The sequence below is a fragment of the Musca domestica genome, unplaced genomic scaffold, assembly GCF_030504385.1.
Source record: "Musca domestica strain aabys unplaced genomic scaffold, Musca_domestica.polishedcontigs.V.1.1 22, whole genome shotgun sequence".
NCBI classification, from domain to species: Eukaryota; Metazoa; Arthropoda; class Insecta; order Diptera; family Muscidae; genus Musca; species Musca domestica.
In genome coordinates this window covers 4820456-4831911 of record NW_026712262.1, presented here as the reverse complement: position 1 = coordinate 4831911, position 11456 = coordinate 4820456, and the positions used below count along the sequence as shown (strand labels likewise).

The following is an 11456-nucleotide window of genomic DNA, read 5'->3' as shown; positions in this document are numbered from 1 at the left end:
TGACGCTTTTTCTAAATAAAATCTGTAAATAATTATTTTTTATACAATGTGTAATATTTCTTAATATATAGCAGGGATGTAGCATTGTTTTTATTCCCATTAATTAACCATAAAATATGATTTCGTTCGGACTAAAATGCTTACATCAGAGTCAGTTTAACAAATTCTCTCATTCCATATCGAAAATATTTTTATCGCAATGCATTTGAAAAGCTTCGTTTTATTAAAAACAAGTAAAAACGCTGTAAGTTCGGCCGGGCCGATCTTTGAATACCACCTTTGAAATCCACCGATTTGAACTAATTTGGCAATTTTCACAAAAATAAAATCCGTTAAAATTGTAAAAATACCGAATGTCGCCGTAATATTAGGGTCTATACGACGACGTGGACCTGCATAGGCAACAATTGTTATAACCATTAGATTATTCAAATGCGAAACTTGAAAAAACTCGGTGAATAATATAGCTAAAATCATCAAAATACCTAATATATGATGGTACCATTATATTGGGGCTATACGAAAACGTGGACCAGCTCAGACAATTTTCTGTCATAGGCGGTAGTATCCATTACGAACTTCAAATGCCAAATTTACAACAATTCCGGTGAATAATGTTGCTAAAATCACCAAAATACCGAATATCGGGAGGTGCCGTTGTATGGGGGCTATACGAAGACGTGGACCTGCACAGACAATTTTCTGTCATAGGCTGTAGTGTCTATTACGAACTTCAAATGCCAAATTTGAAGCAATTCCGGTGAATAATGTCGCTAAAATCATCAAAATACCGAATATCGGATGGTACCGTTATATGGGGGATACAACAAAACGTTGACCTACTTGACCTATTTTCAATACCAAAAGTCCTGCAGACTAATACACATTTAAGTAATATTTTATCAACCTACTTCATATCGTTTGGAAGCTAGAGTGATTACCACAGACGGATAGACGGACGGACATCGCTAAATCGACATGGAATTTTATGCTGATCAAGAATATATATACTTTGTGAGGTCTAAAATGTATATTTCGAGGTGTTACAAACGGAATGAGAAACTAAGTATACCCTCCATACTATGGTGGAGGGTAAAAAAACGCTAGAAACGACTGGAATGTTAAAGTTGATGACCAGTTCTTTCTATTAAAATGTCTATTTCGACCGGATTTTTATATCCTACAACACTATGTGTTGGGGGTATTATAAGTTTGATTGGGCCAAAAATTATGTAACACCACGAAATATTGGTTTCCCACATAGGAAAGTATATATGGATCTTCCTAGCTCGCCGAGCTGAGTCGATCTAGATATGTATGTCCGTCCGTCGGTCTGTCCGTCTGTCCATGTTAATTTGTAATCACTCTACAGGTCGCAATTATGGTCCGATCTTCACGAAATTTAGAATGGAGGTGGGGCTTGGACCAGAATAGAACCCTATTGCTTTTGGAGAGGATCGCCAAATGTTTAGGGGTTGAAATGGACCAAATACTGAAAAAATGTCGGATTTTGCAGTAGCTATAGAGGTCGCAATTATAGACCAATCGATGCGAAATTTCGCATATAGATAGAGTTTAGGGCGGGGAAGAAGCCTACTAATTTGGGTGGTCATCGGATAATATTTAGCGGATAAAATACACAATATCTTTTGTATTGAAAAAAATCAAAGATTTTCATTAAACCGTGAATATTTTAAATCCCGGCGAAATCACAAAGCCACCACAAGGTTACTTCTGACGTCTACAATGATGTTATTATCCAACAAATCGGATATATAGCAAAATATGTGCCATATATATGTCTATCAAAGGAGATATGCTTGAAAGATCTCTTATATGTCGAGAACGGCTGATCTGATTTCAACAGTTCTCATTAATTCAGAATGGCCTCTTGGCAGGAAAGAAAAAACGTCTAAAAAAATCGCATAAAAATATCTCTCTAAAGATGAAAATATTGATTTTGTAAAATTTTCTCATATTTTTTAAATTTTGTCATATTTTTGGCATATTTTCATTTTGAATTAAACATTTGATAATATTTCTACAGCTAACAAAACTAAGTAGTTAGGATATTAGGATATCATATACAGATCGCATTTATGGCCCGATCCTTACGTAATTTTGCATGGGGATAAGATGAGGGTCAGAATAGAAGCCTACTCTTTTTGGAGATGATTGCCATATATTTAGGGGTTGAAATGGACCAAAAAACTGCAAAATTGTCGGCAGGTCGTAATTATCGCCCGATCCTCACGCACATTTGAATGGGGGCTACCGCACATTGCAAAAGCCAAGCAGTTTCGGATGGCCATCCAAAAATATTCAATGTGTGAAATAGTTTGCCAACTTTTGTAGACAAAATACGAAAATGTCCATTCCAGTGACTTTTTGGAGAATTCACAAATACAGGAAAGACGCACTTCTGACTATTTCGTTAACGCTGATTTCGTTGAAGAATATAGTCAAAAACCAATAATAAATGTTAATCTTTTGCCACTTCTGAGAGATTGTAGGTCTTTGGGAAATATTGGTTCCAGATCTAGGAAGACCATTTACGTGCAAGATCTACCAATAAATTGGAAATGAGCAAATTAATTAAAGTTGCTATTATTCGAAAATTAGAGAACGAAACCTGATGGTTTTTTTTTATTATTTGTCACAATATCTTGTGGAATTCTTTCGAGTATCTCGCCTATATAAACTGTATCGTTTATTATAGTGTTGTAGGGTATTCAACGGTCGGCCCCGCTCGACTGTAGCCTTTGCTTACTTGTTTTTTTTTTTTTTTTTTTTTTTTTTGATTGAAGTTAGAGAATTTTACCCCAGTATATTGTGAATACTATTCTAGGTCAACATGACCATGGTGCAAAACGTACAAAAACGTGATATGCAAATATTTTATTTTATTTATTTTTTTTTATTTTTATTTATTTATTCAAGATTTCGTAACACAGAAGCCTTTTTAGGCCAAAAATAGCATTACAATGTAATATTACCAAATAGAAAAAATCTTAATTATACAAATACAAATATTTATTTTATCACACATTACTATAAAATACTTTATCTTACTCTATCTTTTTTGTTTAAATTAGAGTTTAAATTTAAATTAAATTAAATTTATAAAGAATGGAAACGCCAAATTAATCTATTAATTTTAAACAAAGAGAGCAGACATTTCAGATTTCGATATTCTCATTCAGAAAAATTAGCATGCTATGGTGTTGGAATCAAACCTATTCCCGTTTGCAACATCTCTTGATCTCTGATGGAAAACGTTTTGCATATGTCCCCGTTTACACATAGCCCCTATAATCTGACTACAGTTATATATTTTCTTTAGTCAAATTTTGAATCGGAATTTTGCATCATTCGAAAATGAATACGAATGAAAAGCATCCATTCCTTGTGCATTTCATTTAGGACCTGTTTCTGTATGACCCTATGAAATTGAATAAAAACAAGCCAAATAGAATCAGTCGGTTTTGCCGACAAATGTATGAACCCAGCCTTGACTTATGATTATTCAAACTGTTGACTCTTTATGGGGCAAGTTTCGAAACAACGAATATTGAGCAATTCGAATCTGATATAAATATTACAACGTGACAGTCTTGGACAGATATAGCGGACCAAAGTATTCCGTTTTTATACTTCATCTAATACAGCTAAAAATATTGGTATGTTCAAAATTTGAAGAAAATAGAACATTTACAGGGTGAGATAAAAAAACTGCAACAAAGTCAAACGCCATAATTTTTATATTGTTTTTAAATTCTATTGAATGAAAGCAAAAAATATCGGAAATAGCATCAAATTTTAGAATAAGTTTAGATTTGTTCGAGTTAGTCGCCTTTGGCACGAATTATGTCCTTCAAACAGCCAATAAACCATCACACGCTGCCAGAATGTTGTTCTGCGGTATTTTGGCCCATTCCCAGCGACAATAATTTTGTTGGTTTACAAACTGCTGGACAACGAATGTTTTCTCATCGGAGAAAACCGAATTCGGCAGTTTACCACTTTCGGTCAAACGAAGCAACTCTTTAGCTCTTTTGAGTCTATTTTCTTTCTGTTGCGGTGTAAGTTCTTGCACTTTTTGGAATTTCAATGGCTTTACACCGAGCGCATTTTTCAATGTTTGCCGAATGGAATATTGCGATATGTTCTGCTCACGAAACCCGATGCGGAATTTCAATGGCTTTACTCTAAGCTCATTTTTCAATATTTGCCGTAATTCGCCATAGACAAAAGAAAATATAGACAACGAAAAGTTAGTTTGGTCTTTTTTTCCAGGTTGCTCTCATCATGTTTTGCATAGTCAACATGCTCATTTACGCGTTCAAGCCACTCGACTTCGAAAACACATTTTAACGCTTTTCAAGAATTTCACTGGAATATTCCCATATTTTTCGATGTCATCACGTACTTTTCACTTGTCTTTTATTATGGAACAATTTTCAACTGACAAATATCCTACAGTTTTTGTTATTTTTAACGTTTTAGAATTGAGTGACTTCAATATTGCCACTCAAACCCCTGAAACGATATAGACGACATCTGCTGCTTCGATTTTTTTCGAAGATAAACGGTGAGAGCATTTCGTTGTCTATATTTTCTTTTGTCTATGAATTCGCTGGAATATTGCGAATTACGTCGGGGGTTTCTATCAAGTCGCTACTTTACTTTTTGAACCACTTCTGCTGATGTTGCTGTTTTCTTCCGTCCACTTCCTTGACGTTGGGCTACGCTATCAGTATCACGGTAACGAGCGATGGTACGAGACACAAAAGATTTATTCAAATTTAAATGTTGGAGTGTTTTAACGATAGCTACTTGTGATTTTCCAGCCAAATATAGAGAAATCTCACTATCAGGCTTGAATTCCATCATGAATTACTTTGTTTCTGGAAAATTCTCACCAAAATGTTTCGCCGCATGGCCGAAAGTAGTGAACTGCCGAATTTGGTTTCCTCCGATGAGAAAACACTCGTTGTCCAGCAGTTTGTAAACAAACAAAATGATCGTGTTTACTTGCCAAAGAGATCAGCTGAAAATGTGCCCCTTCGGTTGGCCACTAGAACTCAAGCGCCGGCCATGGTGATGGTGTGGGCCGCCATAACAGCCGATGGTCGCTCTCCGCTCGTATTAATCGACCGTGGCATCAGAATAAATGCCGAATATTATCGCGAAAATATTCTGGAGGCTGTATTAAAGCCTTTGGCACGCAAACCTTTTGGACGCAGACTGTACAAAATACTTTGTACATACTTTTGAGTGCGATTGAGGCGCTGGGAAAATGTAGCAATAAAGAATAAATGTTCTAAAATTAAATATTTCCCAGCCGCCATAAAACATCACATGTGAAGAATTCGGTGATCTTGTGCGCTGACGAATACAATAATGTGTCAGATAATAAAGGTTATGACCCACACGCACAGATATCGATGCGCTCAGTAGATGCACAAGACCACTAGAATGAAATGACAAGCAGCCCTGCAATGTTCTCCATTCAATATTAGAATAGATAAGAACAAATGTGTGGCTGCGACTAGGTTAAGTTAGATTAGTTTCAGTAGTACGTAAGGAACAAATATTTTAAATAAAAACAGAATTGAAACTACAGCCAAACCTTTCGGTTGGTTTTCCTTTCTCACTCACAGACCTTGGACAATCCAACAGGACTCAGCACGCGCCATCCAATAATGTTTACAAAATGAGGTTCCTTGCTTCATTTCCAGCGCACAATGGCCGCCAAAATCTCCGGATACCAATCCGTTGGACTATTGTGTCTGGAGTATTTTGGAAAGCAAGGTTGGTACTAAAAAATACCAAAGTGTCGATCACTTTAAACAAGCGCTTCGCCGGGAATGGGCCAAAATACCGCAGAGCAACATTCGGGCAGCGTGTGACGGTTTGGCTGTTTGAAGGCCATTATTCGTGCCAAAGGTGACCAATTCGAACAAATCTAAACTTGTTCAAAAATTTTTTCATTCAATAAAATTAAAAAAAAAATGTAAAAGTTTGGCGTTTGACTTTGTTGCAGTTTTTTTATCTCACCCTGTATTCGAGCAGACCCTTAATATTTCATTTGTTTGTTTAAAGGTTTTCTTTGTTTAAATTCGTTTACGGACTATGCATGCTATTAACATTTATGGTGCACAACTAAAAACAAAAATGGATGTTACTCTTTTCCATAATAATTTCTAGGTTTCTGGAATAGCTATTTCTCAACTGCATATTCCACTCACATACACAATAATTAATTTTATTACTTTTTTTATTATTTATTATTACTTAAATTTATATACATGACTTTTTTTGTTTTAAATTTTACGAGAATGATTTGTTGTTATTTTGTTTTGTTTGTTTCTTTCTTAATTATATAATAACTACTTAATATTTAGAATTTAATCTCCCTGAAATAATTAATGGAAAATAATACAGATATTTTTGTTTGTTTTGTAATTATTAATTTATATATGTTTGTGTATATATAGGTTCATAATCATTTTTTGTTGTTGTTGTTGTTTATATAAGAGATAAGTTACAATTACATAATTATTATTTATATATCTTTTAGCTGATCGTTACGGAATTACGACGTTAACAATACTTTTACACAAAACTATTAGATCCATGCCATGTCATCCATACATGCATGTATGTATGTGTGTCACATTAAAATTTGGTAAATTAATTATTTCGAGAGTTTGTGGAGATTTCTATTCTACATACAAAAAAACAAACAAAAATTATTTATAGATAGTTTAAATATTTAAATATGTATATATGTAATCAATCAATCGATTACCGACATCGGAGAGATATTGGCTGCCTGGCTAGCTGGCTCCGTATCGGTCTTTTGGTTAATCATGTTACATGCATGTGTGCTTGCCAATACTCTACTGCCTTATGCGTGTTTTTGAGAATAAATATTTAACTTTTATATGGAGTGCGTGTTTTGTATTTTTCTTGTGATTTGTTGTACACTTTTGTCATTGTTTGTTTTATTTTCGGTTTCTATTTATTTATACACGATTATCAATGGGTCCATCCTCATAGCCATCGATGACCACGACCTTCAATTTTTTATTCTCCCCAATCATTGTTGGTATGTGTATGCTCGTCCGCCGCCTGGACATTGTCTTTGGGATCACAATCATCGATGAATTCGACATGTGTAAAGGGGAAGTGACCTTTTTTGCCTTTTAACTCTCCCTCCCACTGGCCGTTGATGTTAGTCTTTGTGACCTTTATTATATCGCCCACTTCCAGCTTGAGAGCGGTCTTGTCATATGCATTTGGCACCCGGGCCTGTTTTACTCGAGCGTATGCTGGTAACTTGCGATTCAAGTCCGACTTTTTTAGCGTATTACTCAATTGATGGCACGCTGGCGGCGATGGGACTGGTTCACCACCCGATGCTACCCGCTGCTGTCTCATTATGTTATTAGCACTGGCACCACAATTTCCCGACGATGGCCTCTCCATTACATGATGATCCTCGTTACTATCATCGTACTTTTGTACATAGGGCACCGGAATTTGTCCAATTTGACCTAGAGCATTCTTGGCCGTCCACCATTGATCCTCATCCTTTCTTACGATGGTCAATATTTCACCACGCCTAAACGGCAAATCATCCTGATCACTGCCATCGAAATCAAATTTCCCTATTACGCGTTCCATTTTCTTAGCGGCTGGCCTCCGCAACGGAGTGGTATCCAAATAGTGCAATGTGTAGAACGTTAGGAGATCGGGCAAACTATCGAATGATTGATCGCCTATACGATAGAGGGTCATGTCATGGTTGTGTATCTTATTTATAATGTAGTTGCTAACTTTGGTGTCTTCCCGTACGCACAGGACGTAGTCCCCAGTTATGGTTTTGCTATCACGCACCAAAAACACACCTCGCTCCCGTTCGTTCATCAGTATTTCGGTGGCGTCCTGACGTGACATTGGCCCAAAATACCAGCTGTTTTCGTCATTGACATCAAAGGTCTCCATTTTTGGAAGGTGGTTACGTTTTACTTTTGTTTTGTTGATATGGGTGTTGTTCTCAAGCTTCACAATACTTTCATAAACCACTGCAAATATTTGGAAATTTTTATATTTTATATCAGTGTCTGGAGGTAATTATCAAAGACTCACCCTAATTTCAATTGCTGAGTGTATTTTCCTGCTTCCATTGATTTCCCCCTTCACGGCGGTGATGATTTTCACAGCAACATTAGTGCATCATTTATTCCAACTTCTCGATGTTGTAATTGATATTTTTCAATGCAAAGGACGATAAGTTTTTCACTTTTAGTTTACCTTGGAAATTGGGAATTCAGAAACAATTTTCAATTTTCATTCATATGTTTAGATTTTTGTTCGTATGTGTGTGTAAACTTAACTGATGGCTTCATCTCTGTTCAACACCTATATCTGTCTTTGTCCTAACCGTGACCTCTTTGTTTTTCTCTCTACATTCGTAGTTCCATCTCTTTTAAACTTGTTTAATTTGTAATTTTCTCTGTTTTAACCATCGTCTCTTTGTTTTTGTCGTTCCATTCGTAATTCCATCTTTTCATCTCTTTCCAACACTCATTTCTTCTTTATTCCTTTTATGTACCATCGTCTCTTCATATCACTGTGGTGGTGTTTTAGTTGCCTGTCCAGCACTTTAATTGAATGCTGTAATTTTTCAACACTGAAAAATTTCAGATAATATTTTGAATTTTTTTGCGAAATTGGTTATCATTGTTCCCAATATACCAAAAATAAATACACTTACTTACGATAAACAAACAAATCTCAGATATGTCGTCATTGACATTCGTTTTTAATGAAAATTTTTACCAAAAAAATTTCGTTTTTCATAAATGGCAATGTGAGGCAGAGAAGGAAATATTTCCCACCAAATCCTTATGGTAAGAATAAGTGTCACATCACAATATTATCATCAACACAAGATCTGTTATAAAGATTGTAGAGATCGGACAATTCCTTCTGGTACCTCCACCACAAAGGGTCAAAATTTTAAATAACCAAAACGATTATAAAATACGAAATAAGCATCAGATTCTCTTTATATTTCACACATACAAACATTTTTGCTAACACAATGTCTGTTGTGAAGCTGGGATATATCGGTCCTCCCCCACAAAGGCTCAAAATTTTGAATATCAATGGCGCTCATAAAATGCAAAATCAACATCCGATTCCATTCCAGTCTTGGTACATCTCAATATTTCCATCAACACAAGATCCTCTATCAAGATGGTAGAGATCGGACCATATCTGTTGCTACCTGCCCCATACAGGGTTCAAAATTTTTAAAAACAAAACGCTCAAAAAATTGCGAAATAAGAATCCAGCTCTCTTCAAATGTCACACACACAAACATTTTTGCTAACACAAGATCTGTTGTGAACCTCTTCTGGTATCTCACCCACAAAGGGTCACAGTTTTGAATACTTTTATCTGTCATACATTGCGAAACAACTCTTGCGATTCTTTACAACTTGCTATATTTAAATACGTGTCTCTCAACTAGAAACCTAAGATGAATATGGAATTTATGATTTTACACAAATTGGATATAAATATTAGATTTTCTTACAATTTTGGCCATACCAATATTTCATATTTATTTAGGTCCGATGCGAAATGGAGAATATTGGCCCATTCTTTCAAAACCTACTCCATAGAGGGTCAAGAGTCAATCGAACATTGTCTGAGAGTGTACGTGGCTCATTAAGAAAGGTTGCTCAACTTCAAAAAAAAAAACTAGAAAAATGCAACTCTATGCTGGAATCTATAGTGTCAAACAGACTTATAAAAAATATGCAACAGTTGGCTTTGTTTATTTTTCATTTTTTAATAAAATTCCTTTATTGAGAATCTTGAAGTTATTCCAAAAGATTGAATCTAAAATAGTAGGACAATACAGTTTTATCCCAATATTGTACAATATGTTGCCCATTAACATCGAAAGTATGCATTTATTTTACAACGGAATTTGAAATAGTTTCAAATTATTGTGTTTCGTATTTAAAACAATTCACATACATACATAAAACGTGTATATGTTTTGACAGAATAATGGCACCAAAAGAAAAAAAAGTATTTAGGGGGTAGCTTTGTTCTACCTTCTGTATTTGTGCCATGAGTGTATACATTTGTCGGCAAAACTGACCGATACTTTTTAACTTGTTGAAAATTTTGACATTGTGTGGGGGAGGTACCAGAAGGAGTGGGCCGATATTGTCAATCTCCGAACTCGATCTAAGTTGGACAATAATATTACAATGTACCAAGTTTGGATAAAATCGGATACTCCCTTCGGGTGTTATCGTGCGCACCAGCCAGTTAGCCAGACAAAAAAAAGAGACGGAAGGACGGCTCTATATCTACTCCAAATCTCCTGAAACGGAGACCTTGTGTCTAAAACCATTATTTCGATGAGGCACGTGGGCAAATAATATATACCCTATCCCGCCATATGGCTGAGGGTATAAAAAATGCAAATGTATCATCTGGACTTGCTTGTCGACCATTGTTGAAGCCATGGTAGAATAAGGAGGTAGAACAGCTTCGTAAAACTACAGAAATACAGCCCTGAGGCTATGCCCGCTTCTTGTCAAATTTGCATGCAAACAAGTCATTTTCATTTATTCAATATTTTCCTCATTTTTAAAATCAGTTAATCCGAGCGAAAAATTAACGAAATGCCTGGATTTTCTTTCAAAAATATGATCTAAATAGTTCGATCTTTCAATTACATGGCAAAACTCGCGGATAACTTCAATGCGCGTCCCGCAATGTGCGCGTCTTCCAATCATTGACTTTGAAAATATTTTCTTTTTAATTTTCAATGGTTAAAGCCATGGTACAATGAAGAGAAGGTAGGCAAACTTTGAAAAAATTGCAATTATAGAGGTCTACCTGTTTGGCTTGTAATGTCAGAATTAGTATCAAAACAATAAAAAATCAAAGAACTTGTTGCATTTATTTTGAATAAATAACTGAAAACCGCGAAAACTGAATGAAAGGTCAACACTTCTTTTCAAAATCATGTACTATACATCTCTAAAGGATTATTTCGCTATAAAATCTCTAGATTTTGTCGATGCATACTTTGAAATAAAAAATTTGAAAACACACGAATTTGAATGTTTTCTAAACAATTTTTTTGTTATTGAAAAGAAAACACATACATAAACAAATAAATATGACATATTAAGCCAAGAAAATAAAAGAATTAAAATCATATAGTATCATAGCCCTACCTTTATATCATTGTACCATGATTGTACCATGGTTAAAGCCTTAAAAAACACCAAAATTAAAACTAACTTTTAACAACCAAGAAAAAAACTTTTGGGAGAATTTTACCAACAAACTGTGGCAACAGTGTACAGTCCGCCGCCACCTATTGCTTTACACATGATAAGCCGACGGCG

The 11456-nt window shown here is 35.2% G+C and overlaps 1 protein-coding gene across 1 annotated transcript; it reads right to left on the bottom strand.

The window, feature by feature from the left end:
- Nucleotides 1-6962: 6962 nt before the first annotated feature.
- Nucleotides 6963-8425, bottom strand: LOC101900499 (adapter molecule Crk). Its single transcript, XM_005184477.4, has 2 exons — nt 8158-8425; nt 6963-8093 (listed from the first exon to the last, which is right to left on the bottom strand). The coding sequence occupies exon 2, from the start codon at nt 8011-8013 to the stop codon at nt 7093-7095; it is 921 nt and encodes a 306-aa protein (XP_005184534.1). The 5' UTR covers nt 8014-8093; nt 8158-8425; the 3' UTR covers nt 6963-7092.
- Nucleotides 8426-11456: the final 3031 nt, after the last annotated feature.

Excerpts from the sequence above, each read along its gene's own strand:
- LOC101900499 (XM_005184477.4), bottom strand. The coding sequence starts at position 8,013 with ATGGAGACCTTTGATGTCAATGACGAAAACAGCTGGTATTTTGGGCCA.